At 40.2% G+C, this 23,998-nt stretch overlaps 1 protein-coding gene across 1 annotated transcript in view; it reads left to right on the top strand.

Moving 5' to 3' along the window:
• patj (PATJ crumbs cell polarity complex component) overlaps nt 1-23,998 on the top strand; it is a 164,387-nt gene that overhangs the window by 128,698 nt on the left and 11,691 nt on the right. Inside the window, exons 27-29 of the mRNA XM_048602089.1 lie at nt 928-1,105; nt 5,931-6,041; nt 17,517-17,582. Of these exons, the coding sequence (XP_048458046.1) occupies nt 928-1,105; nt 5,931-6,041; nt 17,517-17,582 (355 nt within the window). The remainder of the gene's footprint in view (nt 1-927; nt 1,106-5,930; nt 6,042-17,516; nt 17,583-23,998) is intronic.

The following is a 23,998-nucleotide window of genomic DNA, read 5'->3' on the forward strand; positions in this document are numbered from 1 at the left end:
TAATTGTTGGGAATTAATGTTTGTCAAATGCCTTGTTGATGGCCAATTCTCTTTATTAATATTCAAGTACCAATCTTACCAAATTTAGCCAACAAAATAGATATCAGGAAAGCTTGAGATAGAAACCAGAGCAGGTATCTGCCAGATTCATTTTGCCCTCTGCTCTGAATGAGCTCCATGTTGGAAGCCAGGCTTCAACTTTTCAGGGCATGGACAGTGGTCACACACACCCCATGTTTAATCCAGGTGGCAACCTCTGAGCAAGCTGGCATGGCCTGGTGTTGGGGCCCCCACTACTTGTCATAGGGCTGGAGGAAATCCCGCATTGACACCACACCACCCAGGACCTCCAGGATCCTGCCTGCAAAGTGGGGCACCAATTTCCCCCCACCATCTGCCATTGTTTGGGGCAAATATCAGGAACTATGCAGGGCAGCTCCAAATTAGAGTGCTTTCCTGCGTGCACATGGGCTTCTGATGAAGGTTTGGGTGTAAGCAGTGCTGGTGAAATCCGGATATCCTGTGAATGACAAGTTGTTCTTGGACAGTGTGTGATGAAATGAGCAAAAATCAGATACAAGAGGTGTCACAGGAATGGTAGATAGTTTATGAGGCAGGTTTGATAAGGTACAACGAGAAAACTTACTGGGCCTCGGGGAGAGGAACACTTTACACAACTCGAAAAGACTCCTGCTCAGCCAATAAAGCATAGGATTCAGCCCTGTGGGTTTTGAATCTGAAATAAAGCTACTCAAATAGAGAGAGAAAGGTTCTTGGCTCTAAATAAGTAACTTATCTTAACTGTAAATACAAATGTACCTTGCAGAAAATTAATGGTTTTGAAATGGGAATATGAATTATAAAGTGGGCAAAAGTTGTCATTTGCCTCTACTTTTTAAATTACAAGAATATTTAACTTCATTCCAGGGTTGAACTTTGGCGAGAACCAGGAGAGTCACTTGGAATCAGTATTGTTGGTGGCAATAAAGTAATAAAACGACTAAAAAACGGGGAGGAATTGAGAGGAATTTTTATTAAACATGTTTTGGATGACAGTCCAGCTGGAAGATCGAAAGCTCTGAAGACTGGGGACAAAATAATTGAGGTAAGTAATTTTATGTATGAGTAAGTAATGTTAATGTTAGTAAAATGGAAAAAATGAGTACAGTAATAACTACTCGAATAAATTGTTAATTGGAAGGTGTTTGTTGGTACACCAAACATTTTAATTTCCTGGATATGCCTCAGAACACAAAGAGAAGCCCAAAGGAATATGTCAAATTACTGTTGTGAAAATATTCCGATCTGAGTTGGAAATCCTATTTCTGATCAAAATCAGAAAAAAAATTTACCTTCTTACCTTTCTATGATTTTTCAGACACAATTCTATGACTCTATAAATTCTATTGCAGGCCCTATCCTAACACTTGCAGTTCAACAAATCATTTGGGCAATATGAGAGTGAATTTTTGCCAATTGTGTGCCCCCTTTTTAGAGCAATAACTCCCTTATTCCAGTAAGTAACAACAGTTTACAGGTCCCATTACTTCTTAACATGGTAGGAAGCTTAACATGGTAAGTGAGCCTGGGGGGGGAGGGTAAGTGGGTGAAGGGTAACAAGTGGCTGCTAAATGAATGAGGGTCAGGGTGTGTAAGAAGAGTCTGCAGTCAGGTATTGTGTGGTCAGTCAGGTTTTGTGGAGGCAGTCAGGGTGTTGGGTGAAGGGGTAGGGGTGTTCTAAAGTGGGGTGTCAGTGTGGCTGATTGTGGATTACTTTCTTAGTTATCCAAGAGATCCTTCCAGAGGCTTCCCGACACTGGGTAATTCTCACTGGAAGTTTAAATCTTCTGGGCAATTACCTCATAGTCAGTGTGTCAGGACATTTGAGGTGTGCCAGTGTATCTGTCCAGGCATATCTGGTCATTGGCTGTGTGGAGACTGGAACCTCTGGGCCTCGAAGATTGTATTTTGCTACCTAAGCAGTATTTTAAAATTTATCTTTGTGATGACAAGGATTAATAAGATTTGCATTATTTCATACATTATTAATCTATTTATTATAGAAATCTTTGGTCTGCAGATGATTAAATATTTAAAGGTACATTGTTGTATTTATAGTGTTTTATTGCTAAAACAGATGCAGGGGAATTGCCCATTGGGATCTTCAATTTCTGACGTAGTTCTCGGATTTGGTTGCATCAGGGATTCCACAAGGTCCACCTAACTTAATATCTTGACCAGTGACGTTTGACATGTTATTAAACATTTTGAATAGATAAATGAATGGTACTGAGTGCAAACAGTATAATTTTCAGTAATTTACAGATTTTGCCTGTTGCACTTGCATCTCAACATTGAACTGGTCCTTAAAACAATAAGACCATAAGATGCGGGAACAGAAATTAGGCCATTTGGCGCTTCAAGTCTGCTCCGCCCTTCAATCATGGCTGATAGCTTTCACAACCCCATTCGCCTGTCTTCTCCCCATAACCTTTGATCCCCTTAACAATCAAGAACCTATTTATCTCCATCTTAAATATACTTAACGACCTGGCCTCCACAGCCTTCTGAGGCAATGAATTCCATAGATTCACCACTCTCTGACTGACGATGTTTCTTCTCATCTCCATTCTAAAAGGCCTTCCCTTTTACTCTAAGGCTGTGCCCTCGGGTCCTAGTCTCTCCTGCTAATAGAAACACCTTCCCAACATCCACTCTATCCAGGTTTTTCAGTATTCTGTAAGTTTCAACTAGATCCTGCTTCATCCTTCTAAACTCCATTGAGTATAGACCCAGAATCCTCAAAGGTTCCTCGTATTGTTAAGCCTTTCATTCCTAGGATCATTCTTGTGAACCTCCTCTGGACCCACTGCAGGACCAATACATCCTTCCTGAGATATGGGGCCCATTATTGCTGATAATATTCTAAATGTGGTCTGATCAGAGCCTTGTAAAGCCTCAGAAGTACATTCAGTACATTCCTGCTTTTATATGCTAGTCTTCTTGAAATAAATGCCAGCATTGTATTTGCGTTCCTAACTACAGACTCAACCTGCAAGTTAACCTTAAGAAATCCTGGACTAGGACTACCAAGTCCCTTTGCACTTTAGATTTTTGGGTTTTCTCCCCATTTAGAAAATAGTCTATGCCTCTATTCTTCCTACCAAAGTGTGTGACCTCACACTTTTGCACAATGTTTTCTATCTGCCATTTCTTTGTCCACTGTCCTTTCCAGTTTAAATCCTTCTGCAGCCTCCCTGCTTCCTCAATACTACTTGTCCCTCCACCTATCTTTGTATCATCTGCAAACTTAGCCAGGATGCCCACAGTTCCTTAATCTAGATCATTAATGTATAAAGTAAAAAGTTGTGGTCCCAGCACTGACCCTTGTGGAACACCACTTGTTGCCGGCTGCCATCCTGAGAAAGACACTTTTATCCCCACTCTCTGCTTTCTGCCAGACAGCCAATCTTCTATCCATGCTCGCACCTTGCCTCTAACACCATGGGCCCTTATCTTACTCAGCAGCCTTGTCAAAGCCTTCTGTAAGTTCAAGTAGATAACATCCATTGGCTCACCTTTGTCTGACTTGCTTATTATGTCCTCAAAGAATTCTAACAGATTTGCCAGGCCTGACCGCCCCTTGATGAAACCGTGCTGTCTTTACCCTATTTTACCATGTACTTCCAAGTATTCAGAAATCTCATCCTTCACAATGGACGCCAAAAATCTTACCAACGACCGAGGTCCGGCTAATCCGCCTGTAATATCCCATATTTTGCCTTAGTCCCTTTTTGAACAAGAGTATTTTACTTCTAATATGCTATACTCTATCGGGGAGTTGCTAGAGTGCACCTTACATTTGCTTTTTAAAATTGACTGCCAATTCTTGTGCTATACTTCCTGTGCCTTAGTCCCCAAAATGTAACAAGTTCTCTCCAATTAAAAGTGTGAGCTGGGTTTCTCATGTTTCCACTGGGAGTCCTCTATGTGGAGGTGATATAACATAGGCTGGATGACAAACCTTCTGAGCTCCCTGCCACAATACACATGGTAGGCAAATGTAGAAATTGGCAGTGCACATACTAAATTTAGGATTACTCATTTAAGACAGAGATGTGAATTTTTTTTTCTCTGAGGATTGACTATCTTTGGAACTGTGTTCCCTAAAATATGGTGGAGGTGGAATTTATGATTTTTTTTTAAGGCAAAGGCAGATAGATTCTTTGTAAGGAGGTGAAAGATTATTGACAGTAGGCAAGAAGGTGGAGTTGAATGAAATGAGATCAGCTATGATTTTATTGAATGGCAGAATGGGCTCTTGATTTGTATCTTTGAATACGCAAACAACTAATTGAAGGTAAATTAAGTTTATTAGTGAACCTGTTGACCTGAATGATACACCGACTGTCCATGCCAAAATGAGTGGAAAGACTTTTAATTTATAGCCAACATGAAGGAAGAGGGCACTTCACTTTGGGGGAGCCCTGCCTGCATTTGGGGCACTGCTCTCTTCCTTCCACACTGCCTGCCCGACAAAACCCTTCTTGCCTGGACTCCAGGATCCCTCTCCACCCTAAAATATTGGGACTTACCTTTGTAGAACAGTTGTGATCCTCTTTGAGCTCTTATCTGCAGTCCCAACAGCTCTCGCTACCACGTTCTGGCACTGCCATGACTGAAGGAAATATCAGTCAGCCAGACTGGCCAGCAGCTCTTGGGGGTGAAGATTCCTCCCATTGGGAGGTAGAGGCTCAACTGTCACCTAATGTAGCCCACCTGCAGAATGTTCTGGCTTGTGGGGGCAGCTTTATACAGTGAGCAGGTCATCCCTTGCTGTAAAATCCTGCCATAAACCTTTCTTATTGGATGCTTAGCTATTCTCAAGATTCTTGTCATTTAGCAAACTACATTGATGCCTTCCTGGGAACCAAATACTTTAAATGACTTTAGAAATGGCTATCATTCACTAAAGCGGCAGCAGACATATCATCTGTGTCTTTATTCTGCCAGACAAAAATGTATATTGTTTGGAGCTTGCATAAGCAGTTAGCAGTAACCATTTCAACAGTATGTACTGTATCCAACAAGAGAGAGAATCTTTTGCATAATCCATTCGAAACAAAAATGTTTGATTCTATCAGAGTACGGTTAATTGTTAAACAACATGTGCTCTGTTTTGCTATGGCAAGTATTTCAAAATAATGACAATGTAATTAATTCACGTTGAACATAAAAGTATGTGGCATATTTTGCCATATAATAGGTTCACTAGATTGATTCTAGAGATGAAAGGCCAGTATTATGAGGAAAGATTGAGCTGTTTCGGCTTGAATTTAAAGAATGACAGCAGATATAATTGAGGGAAACAAGATGCTGAAGGGGATTGACAAAGTAGACTTCAAACAGATATTTCCCTTTGCAGGACAATCTGGAATGAGTGTTCAGAATTTTAGGTTAAGAGTGGCCAATTTAAAACAGAGAAGAGGATAAATTACTTGTCTCAAAGAGTTGTGAATCTGTGGAATTCAACTATCCCAGAATGCAATGGATGCTGGGGTGCTGAATAAATTTAAGGAGATGATAGACAGATTTTTAATTAGTAACAGGTTAAAAGGTTAAGGGGATTGGGCAGGAAAGTGGAATTGAGACTGAGATGCGATCAGCCATGGCCATATTCAATGATAGAGTAGATTAAGCGGCTGATTTGCCTTCTAGTTCTTCTATTCTTATAAACATGTGATTGTATTATGTCTCATGTTGCTTCCAAAAGCCATATATTTACCAGAGTTCAGGTTAAGCAGACTTATTACAAGAAGATACTTATTTTGCACTTGGTTGATAAGACTCCTCATTTATATAGACTATATAAGATTTGCTTCATTGAGAAATTTAAACAAAAGTCAACTTAATCTTAATGTATATTACAGGTTTCTGGTATGGACCTGCAGAATGCCACCCATGACGAAGCAGTGAATGCCATAAAACATGTGGGAAATCCAGTTGTTTTTGTTGTTCAAAGCTTATTGCCTACTCCAAGGGTGAGTAGGAAGTGGAAAATGTTGAACATTAACAGTATTATTTTTGAAGACAACTGCAACCGTATTAATTCATGCAACGAAGTTTAACAATTATTTTAGTACTACAGGATGTGTTGGAAAGTCTAACTAATAACTTTGGTAAATGATGCAGCAAAAGTTAATTATTCAGTCAGTAATTGTTATTTCAGTGGAAAGCTTGTTTTTCTTTTTTTTTACCTAAAATAAGCCATTCAATCTAATAGTGACAAAGGACACCGTTAGACCTTTCATACGGAAGTCTTCACAAAAAGGTTTTAATTAACTAGAAAGGCACATTTGTTAAATTGATCTGACTTGGCCTTTTCATTGATTTTAACACTGACAGAAGAGTATTTCCTTTCACTGTTACTGTGGCTGTTCAGCTTGTTTCTCCCTAAAGCATCTAAAACTGTGTTTGTATTCAGAAAGGTAGAAGTGAAATCTGCCTAAATATTTCAAATCCCCCATGTTAAAATTTCCATTATTTTCATTTGCTCTAGGTCAGTCAAAAAAATATAGAAAAAATTGAACACACTTTAAGTTATGCATAGGGTCCAGGGATGTCTCAAAATGACAGCACAAAACTAGTTTGTAAGAGATTGTTTGGCAACAACAATTAACATGAGTTTAATGCAGCACTTTTTCTTTTAACTTGTAATGCATTTGTTGCACCTTTTAATGATTTAATTGTTGAGATGAGGTCAGATTCTGACACCGTGGCAATGTTAATTTGATGAATCCTGTAATTATGCTAGATTTTTAATTTGGGATATCTGATTTACTGAAGATGGTGCTTTTAGAGAAGAATGTGATGCAGCCGTATAAGATAAATCAGCGAAGTACAGTTTAATGCATATTATTTTAAAAGTACAGTAACATTGATTTTAAAAAAAAGGGCTGATTGACCCTGCTCTGTTTTCCAAACTTTGTCTCTTTTCAGTTTCTGCCCAACTTATCCCCACACCTCCTGTCATGTATAGTGCTTTCATTTAGCCTGTTCTTGTCTTAGCTAAATATTACTGTTCTATTTAATTACCACTTGTTTATGAATCAAGTGTTTTACAGGTTATTGGCCAGGATTTTGTGATAGTAATGATGATGCTGTTATTGTTTGCCATCATCACTCTTTTGAAACTGACAGAAAATTCTAGTGATTCTCCATGTATAGAACAATCCCACTGCTTCCCAACTGTTAAAAATGGGTGGCATGTTGGCTCAGTGGTTAGCACTGCTGCCTCACAGCACCAGGGACCCGGGTTCAATCCCATCTTCGGGCGACTGTCTGTGTGGAGTTTGCACATTGTCCCCATGCCTGCGTGGGTTTCCTCTGGGTGCGCCAGTTCCTCCCACAGTCCAAAGATAAGCAGACGAGATGGATTGGCCATGTTAAATTGCCTGTAGTTTCAGGGATGTGTAGATTAGGGGGATGGGTCTGGTTGAGATGCACTGAGGGTCACTGTGGTCTTGTGGGGCTGAAGGGCCTGTTTCCACACTGTAAGGATTCTATGAATATGAAAATCTACAAGTGGTTGCTGGTGATTTCTGCACTGTGCCAATGAATGCAATGTTGAGGCCTTCACAGAATGCAATAAATTAGAAATCATTAAATGGACTAACAACCCATGGTCTTACACTTTTACCTTTAGTGTAAAAACCCATGGTGAAATTACAGCATGTTGAGTAAGGTGTAATAAGGGTTTTGATGTCATTATACTACTGCTGACCCATCCTCACCAGTGCTGAAAACCTAATTTTATATTTATGAAAGATGAAAAGTTCTTCTTTTAACTTACGTTTTTCCCTTTTTTAACATTTGCTTGTCATTTTAGCTTCAACCTGTCCAATATATGGAACCAATTATTTACTTTACCATCTGTAAAACTAAAAGTAAAGATTTTCCATTGTTTATAATTTCATGATTTACCATTGATGCTTCAGTGTAATTTTTTTTGGCTCACCCTGCTTGATGATATCATTATAGCTAGATGCCTGAAAATCTCCCAGTTCTGGAAAAGGGGAGATCTACTTAATGGAAATTACTAGAAATTTTTGTTGAGTTACTGTCCAGCACTGTTGGTCTCTCACTGGCCTCTGCCTCTCGATCTGTTTACGAGTGGGAACAGATTTTCCCCTGGCTTTGTCCTCATAATTTTAAAAATTTATTTCAAAACTTCTCATAGCCTTCTCTTCTCAAAGGCAAACAGCCTCAGTTTTTGCAATCTTTTCTCATAGTTGCAGTGTCTCATCTTTGGAACCATTCTCTTAAACCTCTTCTGCATTCTGTCTGATGTATTTACATCCTTCCTATTGTGTGGTGCCTGCAATTATACGCAATAATCTAGGTGAGATCTAATCAGTGTCTTTTGTAAATTCATCGTGACCTCCTTTTTCTCTTGTACACTCTGCCTCTGTTAATGTAGCCTAGAATGCTGAATGCTTTTTAAACATCTTGTTCTGCCACCTTTAATAACTTTTATGTACACGTATACCCAGGTCTCACTACTCCTGCACACTTTTTAAAATAGTAGCCCTTACTTTATACTGTCTCGACGTGTTCGTTGTACTGAAATGCATTACCGTAAACTTCATCTGCTACTTATTTAGCCATTCCACCAATGTGTCAATGTACTTTTGATATTCTTCAATGTTCTGCTTACAGTTTATGTGCTCTCAAATTTTCTTCTCAAGGCCCACAAACTTTCCCTGTCCCCTGTACACAAAATCTAGACAATTGTATCAGGAAAAGCAAGTGTTCCAGTGCTGATCCCGGAGAACTTCATTACAAACCTTTTTCTAGCCCAGAAAATACCCAATAACCATTCCTTTCTGCATCTTATCTTGCATCCAGTTTTGCATCCACGCTGCTACTGTCTCTTTCATTCCATGACCTATAACTTGCCTCACAACTCTGTCGTGTCGCACTGTATCAAGCACCTTTTGGAAGTCCATGTATCACATCAATGACCTTCCTCACATCCAGCATCTCTGTTCCCTCTTTAAAAACTCCAGCATGTTTGTGAGACACAATTTTACCTTGCAAATTCATGCTGACTTCTCTGAACCAGTCCACAGTTTTCCATATGACTATGAATTCTATCTGGATTAATTGTTTCTAGAAGTTTCCCTAGTACTGAAGTTAAACTGACAAGGCTGCTGGCTGATTTTTACAACCTTTTTTGAACAAAAGTGTAATACTTAAAATTCTGCATTCTTCTGCTATCCCACCTGAAGACTGAAAATAATTGCCAGTACCTCTGCAATTTTTCACTCCCATTTGCTTCCATATCCCTGGATGCCTTGTATCCTAACTTTAAGTACTTAGTGCTTAACCAATACTCCTACTTTTCAATCTTAAGTCCTTCTGGTGATTGAATTTTTTTCTCTGTCGCCATGGGAGTATCTGCCTCATAGGTAAGGATAGGCGCAAAGTATTCATTCAACATTCATGCACATCCTTTAGAATAGCGCCCCACATTTTGCACTGTCTCTCCATGTTCTACATACCTAAGTGTATTACCTCACACTTCCCTACATTAAACATCTCTGCATCAAGCTTCATCTGCCTCTCAGCAGCTCATTCTCTATGTGGTCCCTAATCAACTTTACTCCTCTTCTTATCACTCTTTTACGATTGATATGCTTATCAGAGACTTTGGGATTTCATTTATGTTCGCTGCCAGTCTTTTTCGTAATCTCTCTTTGCTTTGTCTGTTTGCTTCTTCACCTCCCTTCTGAACCTTTTGTATTCAGTTTGGATTTCAATCATATTTACAAACTGATACCCATCATTGTTTCTGAACTTAATTTTTGTCTCTCTTGTCATCCTGGGAGCTCTGGATTTCTTTTTCCTACTTTGCTTTTAATGGAATATACCTTGACCGTGCCCAAAACCAACTTTTCTTTGAAGGTAGACCATTATCAGCTATTGTGTTTTTAATTGCACCTCTCTTTTATTCCATTCTATCCAGCACAGCTCTGTTCTTGCTCATTGAAATCAGCTGTCCACCAGTCAATTATTTTGACTCTGGGCATCAGTCAGCTCAGTTGGCTAGATGGTTGATTTGCAATGCAGAGTGATGGCAACAGCATGGGTTCAACTCCCACCCAACTGAGAACACCACGAAGGTCCTGATTTCTCAATCTCTCGCCTAAGGTGTGGTAACCCTCAGGTTAAACCATTATCTGTCATCTCTGTTATGAGAGGGAAGCCCTGTATTTCTTTGGGACTTTGGCAACTTTACATTTGGACAAGTACATGAATAAGAATGATTTGGAGGGATATAGGCCAAGTGTAGGCAGCTGGGACTAATTTAGTTTGGGAGCATGGTTGATGTGGACTAGTTAGACCGAAGGGTCTGTTTCCATGCTCTATGACTCTATTATTACTTCCACTTTTCTTACTCCGGATTAACCAAATAGATTTTCTGTCATCATTCTAAACCTTATGATGTAATGATCACTGTCCCGTAAATGTTCCTGACTAATCTACATGTCCCACCTCATTCCCAGGCCTAGCTTTGCTTCCTTTCTCATTGAACAGGTCACACACTGCAGTGGGAAATTCTCCTGAACACAGTCTGGGAACACTTGTCCCTCATGGCCCCTTACACTACTACCATTCTATTCAATCTATGGGTGATTATGTCCCCTGTTGAAACTACTCCACGATGTCTATATCTCTATAATTTCCACTAGCTGGTGATTTATACATAATACTTGTGAAAGTAAATTGCACTCTTCTTACTCTTTGGCTTTAGCCAAATCAATTCTCTCCTTAACTTTCTGAGACATCCTTTTCGTTCAGTACTGCATTGTCTCCTTGACAGAATGCCACTCGTCTTCCTTGTTGTCTTTTCTCAACACTTTGTTACTAGGAGCATTTAACGTTTGGGGCTGTCCTTCCTGAAGTCAGGTCTCCATTATTGCCACAACATCATAAGCCCACATGGTAATCTATGCCTGTAATTCCACAATTTTGTGAATTATGCTGCATGAATTCTCACGGATGCAGTGAAACCCTGATTGAGACTTCATTAAAACTCCCCTTACCCCGACTTCACTTATGAACTGTGGCTATCTCCCTCGTCTGGCACTTTTGTGTACCTTAATGTTACTTTCTAATATTTTCTGTTTAGTACGTGTAAATCCTCCCCAACAGCACTATCAAAAAGCCCCACAGTGTTGTCTAACAGCAAGTGAGTTGAATTTAATCTGCTTCTGTTGATGTTGGTTGAGGGATAATGGTCAGTCAGGATGCTGGGAGAACTTGGCCTACACTTCAGCAATAATTGCTGTCGATATAGTCATGCAACTAGCACCTCATTGTTTCATCTGAGAGAGAGCGCGCATCTGATTTACAATATTCCCTCATATTCTTGAACCCACATTCTGACTCAGAAATAGAATAATTTATGCTAAACATCTAACTTTCTTATCTATCGCTTAGAAAAACAGATGTTTAAGGCTCTATATGTTTTTTTGACTGTGCGTTTTAAATAATAATTTTCATGTTCTAGACAGCATTTTGAAAACAGTCATCATACTGAGGTTGAAAAGGTGCAAAACTCAAAATGTGTCAAAAGGTCATGCCGCACAATTTCCTTTAGGTTGCTGGAGAAGTTACAGTTGAATTGCTGCAGCATTCTTGTGCAAAAATGTTAGTAGCTGCGTTATTATAAAATTTTTATTCTATGAGGCATTAAATAAATAAAACAGGATTTGCTGGGAGGCAGGGGTTCTGTCACACACCTGGTGACTCAATGACCTCTGACTGTTGTTTTAGATTTCCTCCATTCAGGAAGTTTTTTTTTAATTTAAAAATATATTACATACCATCTATTAAATAGAATATTATTTCTAGATTGTCAAGAAATCTAAAATGTTCTCCTGTTTTATTTCTTCAAAGTAATTAGACCTTATTAATACCTAACAATACCATTTTACTTTTGTTTTACAAGCACATATCCATACTGTATTTAAGAAATGAGGAATTGTAAATTTTAATGATCTAACAGGTGCTGAAGACTAAATTCTTAGACAGAGCAGGATGTGTGAGATAATTTTAATTTATGTTGTATTTTCATGCATATTTTGGCAGCAACTTGAGTTTACGCATTAAGGTAGCTGCCAGGTTTTGCTTGAAGCATAAAATTGTTCACTTGTAATGCTGCACCATTTGATCAGTTTTTTTTGTTTTGGATTTTGTTCAACTTTCAAATGCGGTGACTTTAAGATGCTCAAATCCCAATTTGAATTTGTCTAGGGATTTGCTCTCATTAATTATGCCGCATTTCCAGCGATAATTACATTCTGATCCATGGGCTGAAGTGTCAGTAATGCACCACACTTGACTTGTACATATATTATGAATAATTATGTTTAGTTACTGCACGTTATTCAGGTCAGCATGCACAGAATGATTACCTGTCTTTTAATGCGCACTTGCTGGTACAGATATACTTGCAATATGCACAAGTGTTTCCTGAACATAAAATTGTAGGGGATAATTTGTTGAAGAATAGTTAAGCCAGTATTGTGAAAACAAAAGTGCTGTGTGCTTCTATGTTCCCTAATTACTGCTTAACTAATTAGCAATTAGGAAGCGCAATATGATATGGAGATATATTCCATTTACTTCCAAATTCTCAAACTCTAGGATCCTGTAAGCCCTCTCTTAAAGAATAAGAAGAATCAAGTAATAACTAATATTGATACTATTGAAATTATGACATGACCAGTTTTCACAGGTTGATAATGCTGTCTGATATTCCCACGTTATTAATATCTTCTAATGATTTGGGTGGAGGGTGATGTGTTTGTGAGAGGTATGAATTAAACTGATGAACCATCAGCAGGATAGGATTACACTTTGATTAGAATGGCATTGTTCAATGGTCACCTGATCTACCTTTGTCCTCCTAATGTGGAGATCACAATACAGATGAATTGTATCAGGAAGGAGTTTTGGAGAGTTATGTGAGAGGATGTGAATGCACTTGAATTTACTTCATAGCACAAGCAAACCGGCATTTGGATAGTCAAAGTCTGATTAGGGAAAGTCAGCATGGATTTGTGCACAGAAGTCAGGTCTGACAAATCTTTTACAGATCTTCGAAGACGTAACCAAGAGGATGGATGAGGGGAGGGCAGTGGATGTTATCTATATGGACTTTAGTAAGGCCTTTGACAAGGTCCCGCATGGCAGGCTAGCCATGAAAGTTAGGTCACATGGGATCCATGGAGAGCTAGCTAATTGGACTCAAAATTTGCTGGATGCTAGGAAGCAGAGGGTGATGGTTGGAGGTTGTTTCTCACACTGGAGGCCTGTGACTCGTGATGTGCCGCAGGGGCTGGTCCTGGGACCTTTGTTATTTGTTATTTACATAAATGATCTAGATGTGAATGTACAAGGCATGATTAGTAAGTTTGCAGACGATACAAAATTAGGAGGTATAGTTGATAGTGAAGAAGCTTATCAAAAATTACAGAGGGATCTTGATCAGATGGGGAAGTGGGCTGAGGATTGGCAAACGCAATTCAATACAGATAAGCATGAGGTGTTGCATTTTGGAAAGTCAAACCAAGATCAGACTTGTACAGTAAATGGTAAGGTCCTGAGGAATGTTGTGGAACAGAGAGATCTAGGAGTACAAGTACGTAGTTCGCTGAAAGTGGCGTCACAGGTAGACAGGGTGGAGAAGAAGGCATTTAGCATGCCGGCCTTCATCAGTTGAGGCATCGAGTATAGGAGTTGGGACGTTATGTTACAGTTGTAGAAGTCATTGAGGTTGCACTTGGAGTATTGTGGACAGTTTTGGTCACCCTGTTATAGGAAAGACATAGTTAAACTGGAAAGTGTGCAAGAAGACTTATGAGGATGTTGCCAGGACTAGTAGGCCTGAGTTACAGGGAGATGTTGGCCAGGATAGGACTTTATTCCTTGGAACATAGGAGAATGAGGGTTAACTTTTATTGAGGTGTATAAAATCATGATGGGCATAGATAGGATGAATGCATATCGTCTTTTTCCCAGGGATGAGGAATTAAAAATTAGAGGGCATAGATTTAACACGAGAGGGCATACATTTAAGAAGGACCCGAGGGGCAACTTCTTCATGCAGAGAGTGATGCGTATATGGAATGGGCTGCCGGAGAAAGTGGTTGAGGCAGGTACAAGAGCAGCATCTAAAAAACATTTGGATAGGTACATGGATGAGAAGGGTTTAGAGGGATATGGACCAAATACGGGCAATTGGAACTAGCTGAGTGGTCATGGACCAGTTTGGGCCAAAGAGCCTGCTTCTATGCTGTAATACTCTGTGACTCTATGGTTTTATGACAACTTGAAGTTGGAGTGCAGGGTATCACGGTGGCATAGTGCCAGAGGCCCAAATTGAATTCAGCATTGGGTGACTGTCTGCACAGAGTTTGCACATTTTCCCCGTATCTTCGTGGGTTTCCACTGAGTGCTGCGGTTTCCTCCCCCAGTCCAAAGATGTTTAGGTTAGGTGGATTAGCCATGGGAAATGTGGGGTTATGGGGATAAGTGGGACTCAGACTCCATGGGCTGAATGGCCTCTTTCTGCACTGTTAGGAATTCTATGATTCTTGTATGAGAAAAGAATGGACAAGGCATTAATGAGCTATGAATTTGGAAAAAATATTTCTTCAAATGTAAAAGTTGTATTTAATTTGGAAAAAGTAATGTTAAGACTTATTCTTTACATGGTTAACAAAATTTTGTGCTCTTGTAGCAGTATTAATTATCTTTGTTCTACACGTTTCACAGAGGGAATCCTTGAGTATTGCTGAAAAAACACATTCTGTCTTTTTGTTTTGATAAAATATCATTTTTCAGCACTGCTTAAATTCTTTACTACCAATCAGCTATTTGTAAACCGAGTTTCCTTTGTGACCATACCTTCAGAGCTTTTAACACCAAATGATACAACTTTTGGTGACGGCATGATTAATAAGTAACTTATCAAAGCAAAACCGCAAAAAGCTATTATTAAAGTGGCCTTTGTGTTTTAGAATTCAGTGCAGTTAGTACAAGTATTTTATGTAATATATGTTGAGATTTCCCTTGTGTGTGTGCCATCAAACAGCCACCTCCTTATATTAGATAACAAGGTGTAGAGCTGGATGAACACAGCAGGCCAAGCAGCATCTGTGTTCATCCAGCTCTACACCTTGTTATCTCAGATTTTCCAGCATCTGCAGTTCCTACTACCTCCTTATATTAGTTCATCATGAATGAAGAGAATAAGGATTAAAATAAGAATTGTTTTTAAACTAAGAAATGTTACCCACTCAATTTTATCCAAGTCACAGTTCAAAAAAAAGATTGACTTGAGTCCGAGACCTAGACTCCAATCAACAACTCTACCAATGACAGCCTAAAAAGCATTAGGATCTGAATTTGCTAATACAGAGTCTAGTGTTCTTTAACCATGCACAGTACACGTCAATGCCTTCACCAGCAGACATATTTGGGAGTTGTAATGATTTTAGGCACTACCTATCTGGCATAGTGGAGGATTAGAGAATGGTTTAACGTGTGAAAATGGACATTGTATGGTTTCATTTACAGGACTTGGTGCAGATCTCTTCCCTAATTTAAGAGGAATAGGGTAAACCTCAACAATTGCGCTTGAAGGGGATGGAAGTGAAAGACATTACTATCTATGATCTTGTCATTGGTATAACGAGTTTCTTTGAAGAACTAGGTTTCCTTATTTCTGACCATGGAGTGTTATTTAAATCTGGACATCAGTCATGAAATCACAAAACTATGGACACATTTTTCCCTTCCCTGTCAGTGTACAAAGGGCAATAACTAGGGAAGTTGACCCTTGAGAGATACTTGCACTATTCTCACCACCTCAGCAATTAATTGCTTGGTGAGAAAGTCCAAAAGGATGCATACTGAAAGCAATCGGCATGGTGTCTTAGTGGTTAGCACTGTTGCCTCACAGCGCCAGGAACCTGGGTTTGATTCCACCCCCGGGCGACTGTCTGTGTGGAGTTTGCACATTCTCCCAGTGTCTGCGTGGGTGTCCTCCGGGTGCTCCAGTTTCCTCCCACAGTCGAAAGATGTGTAGGTTTGACCATGCTAAATTGCTCATAGTGTTTAGGGATGTGTAGATTAGGTGGGTTATAGGGGGATGGATCTGGGTGGGATGCTCTGATGGTCAGTGTGGACTTGTTGGGCTGAAGGGCCTGTTTCCACATTGTAGGGATTCTATGATCAATCCCTCAATTTGCTTCTTAACCCCATGCTGACCTCTCACTGTGATTCCCTACCCCACGACAGCTGAAAGAAAAAGACAGCTTCTTGCAGTTTGATCCCCTGATGACAAAGCCTATAGCAAATGATCTTGAGGACCCAGACCCTGCCAATCTCTGATTAGTTGGCAGCTTCTGAAAACACAGGACTTCAAATGTAGTGGCTTGCAATTTCCCAAGAAGCTCACCAGCCAGCCTTTGAGCTAATTGGAGCTCAGTTCAACGAGTTTCCTTGGTGGGGGTAGTAAATCATTAGCCATTCGTCTTGCACATTCCCACACAGGCTGCACAATGGAAACCCTTGGCTGATGTTTAATGGATAGAAATTGGATTCTTTTGATGACCTGCAGAAATCATCTTATGAAAGCAAATAAAAAATGCCTGAAATGATCAGCAGACCTGGCAGCATTTGTATAGAAAATAGAGTAAACATTTCAGGTTGTGAATGTTTTACCAGTGCTGTGGCTCCACTGTATTTTGCTCTCAATATCTGGTTTTACATGGTTGTGAATAACATAAGATTAACTAAATATTTCCTGTATGCTTTGCTGTGATTTAATTGGGGAGGAGATTCAGTGAGAAAGAGTTGTCAAAGTTTTTCGTACTCTTGGGGTGGCATGATGACTCAGTGGTTAGCACTGCTGCCAGGGACCCAGGTTCAGTTCCACCCTCAGGTGACTGTCTGTGTGGTGTTTGCATATTCTCTCTGTGTCTGCATGGGTTTCTTCTGGGTGCTCTGGTTTCCTCCCATAATCCAAAGATATGCAGTTTAGTGGATTGGCCACACTAAATTGCCCATAGTATCCGGGGATGTGTAGGCAAGGGAAATTAGCTATGCGAAATGCAAGGTTACAGGGATAGGGTAGAGCGTAGGTCTGGGTGGGATGCTGTTTGGAGGGTTGGTGTGGACATGGAGGGTCAAATGGCCTGCTTCCATACTGAAGGGATTCTTTTGTAAAAAAAAGATCTGCATTCATTTCCTGTGATCTCTATTTAAATTGCTTTGTTTTCATGTATCAGAAAGAACAGCACAGTGACAAAATGAGTCAGTTCTGAGTTTAAAAATGCTGTCATTGAATGCCCATAATGCAACGCAACCAAGTTGCATTTTTTCATGCATTAAAATACAAGATACCATTTAATTCTGAGTTTCTTTTGGATTTCTAATAGCCATGTTCTGTGCATCAAAGCAAATCTGGACAAAGAGGAGAAGGACAAAGGAATAAACTAGTAAAGGTAAATTCTTAACAGAAGGTATTGCTATAGATAACCTTTTATTAAGGGGGAATTGCTGCATGTTGAATCGTATTTTGTAACAATGCAGACTGAGAATTCTTTTTCTGTTGCTTGTCATGCAGCTATACTTTTTACATATTGTTTGCTTTCATAATTACAAAAGTGTGACCTTTTAGAAGGGTTAGTTTCAAAGAGTGGATTTCAGTTGCAAGTGAACCAGTTATTAATGCACTGTCTTTTTTAGGGTGTCTTTAGCACAGTACTCCAACTGATAGAGGAAATGACTTTTTATAACAGTAAAATCAACCTAAAATGCTTGAGTGTTGTAATCAAAAATGATCAGCATGACAAAAAGAAACATTGTGATGGTTTACCAAAAACATGACCAAAGAAGTGGGTTTTGTCCTAAGGAGGCAGAGGGAAAGAGATGGAGGAGTTGAGAGAAGAGATGCCATTTTGCTGAGCCAGGTTATGTTGGGGTGGAGGTTTGCAGGGGGAGGGTGGGGTTGCAGGAAGCGTGGAAGATAGGCATTCAATTTAGAAGAAGCCAGAGAGCTTGAGAAATGAAAGATAGGTTTGCAGGGCCAATGGGTATTTACAGACAGAAGAAAGGCTCAGACTGTTAACAGATCACAATGGTGAATAGGATATGGGTTGCAGAGTTTTGGATGAGCTGAAGTTTACGGATATTGATGACAGCAAGGAAAATATTGGATGGACAAAGACATGAGTGTTTCAGTGACGGATGGGCTAAGGCAGGATCGGACCAGAGTGATATTATCAGGGTGAAAATAGGCTATGTTGCAAAGTATTTGAGTTTGCACCCTAGATTGGAATCATATAATCGACCATGGTTGCAAACAACAAGGCAATGGCCAAGAGGTACAAGTGATGAGAAAGCCAGGAGGGGACGTAGAACTAATGCCAATTGACAGTGAGGACCCAACATAATTGTTTCAACCTTCCGGATTTTTAATTGGATGAAGTAATAGCCCATGTAAGACTGGAAGCCTGGCATACACCTTGAAGACACAGAGAAAGTTTGGAATCCAGAAATGAAGTAGAACTAATTGATAAAGGGTGGTGGTGTGCTATTATCGTTAGACTATTAATCCAGAGGCTCAGGAAATGTCCTGGGGTCCCGGGTCGAATCCTGCTATGGTAGATGGTGGAACTTCAATTCAATACAAATCTGGAATTAAGAGCCTAATGATGATCATGAATCTATTGTCGGAAGAACCCATCTGGTTGACTAATGTTCTTTAGGGAAGGAAACTGCCATCCTTACCTGGTCTGGTCTACATGTGACCCCAGATCCACAGCAATGTGGTTGGTTCTTAAACTGCCCTCTGGGCAATTAGCGATGGGTAATAAATGCTGGCCCAGCAAGTGAAGCTCTCAGCCTGTGAATGAATTAATAAAAGATCACAACAGGTATGATAGTTGACCCTCATATTGTGAAAAGTATGTGAGGAAAAGGAGAAAGACGAGGGTAGGTCCTTTGGCGACTGGTAGAGTAATGGTGAGGAGACTGGAAAATAACCCATTTGTGTGCCTACTATCAGCTAATTAAGAGTGGAACCAGATAAGGACAAACTTCTTGAGCAGTGTAGGAGAGGTGTTTAATTGATCTATGATATGACATTTCTGAAGAAGGGTCTAGGCCCGAAACGTCAGCTTTCCTGCTCCTCTGATGCTGCTTGGCCTGCTGTGTTCATCCAGATCTACACCTTGTTATCTCAGATTCTCCAGCATCTGCAGTTCCTACTATCTATGATATTTTGTAGATACTTTTCTGATCGTGCAAATTGCACTGCATCAGAGTACTTACAAGTTGTTGTGTTCTTGCTTACAATTATTACCTGTGGTGTATATTTAAATCTCTGAATATTCTCTTACTAGCAATTAACTATTAATCAACGATTGCTTTAATGGGAAACATTTTAAGATTCCAGGATCTTGCAGAATTTTGTTGTTAAATTTCAAAGATTTACCAACAATTTTGGATCCATGAATCTTTCATATTTTGCATACGGATCCAGTATTATGAGCTAAAATGTGGTTTACTCCACGTAATGTTGAGATCCCTTATTTTAGCCAGCTAAATGGGGGTAAACACCTCATGGATAAAATGTAGATTGGTCCACTTGGTCTCCCTTCAAATCAGGTTGAATTACTGTGTATCACTTAATGCAGTCTAAAGAAATGCTTTTGATGTAATTGCAAATGCATTATACAAAGAAATAAAATCTTGATGTTAAATGAGACCGAATTATAAAACACATAAAGGTGGACAAGATCCCAGGACCTGATCAGGTGTACCCTAGAACTCTATGGGAAGTTAGGGATGTGATTGCTGGGCCCTTTGCTGAGATATTTGTATCATAGGTAGCCACAAGTAAGGTGCTGAAAGACTGGAGGTTGGCTAATGTGGCACCACTATTTAAGAAAGGTGGTAAAGAAAAGCTTGGGAGCTGTAGGCCAGTGAGCCTGACATCAGTGGTGGGCAAGTTGTTGGAGAGAATCCTGAGGGACAGGATTTACATGTATTTGGAAATGCAAGGACTAATTAGGGATAGGCAACATGACTTTGTGCATGGGAAATTGTGTCTCCCTAATTTGATTGAGTTTTTTGGAAGAAGTAACGAATAGCATTGATGAGCGTGTAGTGGTGGACGTGTGGACTTCAGTAAGGCATTCGACAAGGTTCTTCATGGTAGACTGGTTAGCAAGGTTATATCATATCGAATACAGAGACAACTAGCCATTTGGATACAGAACTGGCTCGAAAGTAGAAGGCAGAGGGTAGTGGTGGAGGGCTGCTTTACAGATTGGAGGCCTGTGACCAGAGGTGTGCCACAAAGATTGATGCTGTGTCTGTTACAAAGTGGAGGTTGACACCCTGCCTCTGAAAACTAAAACTGAAACACCCAAAGAGGAGCACCTCGCCCTGTAATCTGTAAAAGGAGTGTGAAAAGTGGTATAACCTGCCTTTCTGAAACTTCTGGTGGTTAAATAAAACAAATCCCTGACACTCACTTTATAATCAGCAAGTGACAATTTATTTATCTAACTCTAACAGCGTACAAATTAACGAAACCATTAACAAACTAAATAAATCCCTTCTAACTACTAACTATTCCCGAATAAAACAAGACTCTAATAGTATGCTGTTCCATTAAATACAAGTACCACTAATATAAAATAAAATTTTAAAAGTAGAATTTTGTTACTCAAAATTATAGCCAGGCTACGTATCTTCCAAAATGCTCTGTGCCTTCTCTGTCAATTCTTCTGTCAGGAATATTCACAAATTGTGTCGTAGGTACCTTTGTTCATTAGATGGTGTTTTCTCTAAGACTTAGATGAGTCTGTGAGAGCCAGTGATTCCCTGCTGAGAGCTGGCAGATGGCAGTTAGCTCTCCTGTCTTTGTCCAACTGCCCTCTTCTTTTATACACTTGATGGCATATCAATTTCTTACATTAGAACCAGGGCGAGGTGCTCATTTTTGGATGTTTTGGTTTTAGTTCTCAGAGGCGGGTGTCAACCTCCACTTTATATTTTTATTCAAGAGAGTCAGGGGTCAGAGCTGAGTATGGTGGCCATCACCAAGGAACAGGCGCTAGTAAAACTGATTGGCCTGAAGGTGGACAAATCACCTGGACCAGATGGACTACACCCCAGAGTTGGAAAGGAGATAGCTGAAGAGATGGTGGAAGCGTTAGTGGTGATCTTTCAGGAATTGCTAGAGTCAGGGAGAGTCCCAGAGGACTGGAAAATTGCTAACGTGACACCCCTGTTTAAAAAGGGAGTAAGGCAAAAGACAAAAAATTACAGGCCGATTAGCCTAACCTTGGTCATGGCTAAGATTTTGGAGTCCATTGTAAAGGATGAGATTTCTGAATATTTGGAAGTGTTTAGTAAAATAGGGCAAAGTCAGCATGGTTTCATCAAGGGGAGGTAATGCCTGACAAATCTGCTAGAATTCTTTGAGGAAGTAACGAGCAGGGTAGACCAAGGAGAGCCAATGGATGTTATCTACCTGGACTTCAAAAAGGCCTTTGAGAAGGTATGCCACACAGGAGGCTGCCGAGCAAGATAAGGGCCCACTGTGTTTGAGGCAAGGTGCTAGCATGGATGGAAGATTGGTTGTCTGGAAGAAAGCAGAGAATGGGGATAAAGGGTCTTTCTCATGAAGTGGTGTTTCGCAAGGTTCAGTGTTGGGACCACAACTTTTCACTTCATACATTAATGATCTAGATGAAGGAACTGTGGGCATTCTGGCTAGGTTTGCAGACGATACAAAGATAGGTGGAGGGGCAGGTAGCATTGAGGAGGCGGGGAAACTGCAGAAGGATTTGGACAGGTTAGGAGAGTGGGCAAAGAAGTGGCAGATGGAGTACAACGTGGGAAAGTGTGAAGTCATGCACTTTGGTAAAAAGAATAAAAGCATGGACTATTTTCTAAATGGGGAGAAAATTCACAAGTCTGAAGTGCAGAGAGACTTGGGAGTTCTAGTCCAGGATTCTCTCAAGGTAAACTTGCAGGTTGAGTCAATAGTCAGGAAGGCAAATGCAATGTTGGCATTTATTTTGAGAACTTTTGAATATAAAAGCAGGGATGTACTACTGAGGCTTTATAAGGCTCTGGTCAGGCCACGTTTGAAGTATTGTGTGCAGTTTCGGGCTCCATATCTCAGGAAGTATGTACTGGCCCTGGAGCGGGTTCAGAGGAGTTTCACGAGAAATGGAAAGCTTAACATATGAGGAACGTTTGAGGACTCTGGGACTATACTCATTGGAGTTTAGAAGGATGAGGGGTTTTCTAACTGAAACTTACAGAACACTGAATGGCCTGGATGGAGTGGATGTTGGGAAGATGCTTCTATTAGTAGGAGAGACTAGGACTCGAGGGCACAGCCTTCGAGTAAAGGGAAGACCTTTTAGAACATAGATAAGGAGAAACTTCTTCAGCAGAGTGGTGAATCTATGGAATTCGCTGCCACAGAAGACTGTGGAGGCCAGGTTATTGAGTACATTTAAGACGGAGATAGATAGGTTCTTGATTATCAAGGGGATCAAGGGTTACAGGGAGAAAGCAGGACAATGGGGTTGAGGAACTTGTCAGCCATGATTGAATGGCGGAGCAGACTCGATAGGCCAAGTGGCCTAATTTATGCTCCTATGTCTTATGGCCTTATTAGGATTGGTCCTATATTGTCATCAGATTTAAATTTAATTGGTTTTTGGTATCTAAGTGCCTGGTTCAAATTGATTGGCTAAATTAAAAATTTGTTGTCTCGATAAAAATCACTGATTGGCCTTCTAATTGTAAGGTCTTTTGATACAAATGTTGAATTCGGGTGCTGTCTGTGTACTTGTAAACTTTCAAGCTGCTGCTCATAGAAATCTATTTTAAATCTGTAAGCATAGAAAGAACACATCATCTTTGAAAGATACTACACAAACTTTCCACCCCTAACCTTTCACAAATACCAAATTCTAACTTCCTGCCTCCCAATCCGTAAGTACTCCACCCAACTTTGCAACAAGTCCACTGCTTTTTGTCATTTATATAAATGATTTGGATGTGAACACAGCAGGTATGATTAGTAAGTTTGCAGATAACACCAAAATTGGAGGTGTAGGGGACAGTGAAGAAGGTTACCTCGGAGTACAATGGGACTTTGATCAGATGGGACAATGAGCCAAGGAGTGGCAGATTGAGTTTAATATAGATGATAAAGATGAGGTGCTGCATTTTAGAAAGGCAAATCAGGGTAGGACTTGTATACTTAATGGTAAGTTCCTGGGGAGTGTTGCTGACCAGAGAGACCTTGGTGTGCAGGTTCATAGCTCCTTGAAAGTGGAGTTGCAGAAAGATAGGATGATAAAGAAGGCGTTTGGTATGTTTGCTCTTATTGGTCAGTGCATTGAGTATAGGAGTTGGGAGGTCATTTTGTGGCTGTACAGGACATTGGTTAGGCCACTTTTGGAATAGTGCATGCAGTTCTGGTCTCGCTGCTATAGGAAGGATGTTGTGAAACTTGAAAGGGTTTAGAAAAGATTTATAAGGATGTTGCCAGAGTTGGTGGGTTTGAGCTATAGGGAAAGGCTGAATAGGCTGGGGCTATTTTCCTGCAGTGTTGGAGCCTGAGGGATGACCTTGTAGGGGTTTGTAAAATCATAAGGGACATGCATAGGGTGAATGGCCAAGGTCTTTTCCCCAGAGTGGATGAGTCCAAAACTGGAGGGTATAGGTTTAAGGTGTGAGGGGAAAGATATAAAAGGGACCTGAGGAGCAACTTTTTCATGCAGAGGATGGTGCGTGTATGTAATGAGCTGCAAGAGGAAGTGATGGAGGTGGGTACAATTACAACATTTAAAAGGCATCTGGATGGGTATATGAATAGAAA

This window comes from Rhincodon typus, chromosome 10, assembly GCF_021869965.1.
Source record: "Rhincodon typus isolate 14 chromosome 10, sRhiTyp1.1, whole genome shotgun sequence".
Taxonomy (NCBI): Eukaryota; Metazoa; Chordata; class Chondrichthyes; order Orectolobiformes; family Rhincodontidae; genus Rhincodon; species Rhincodon typus.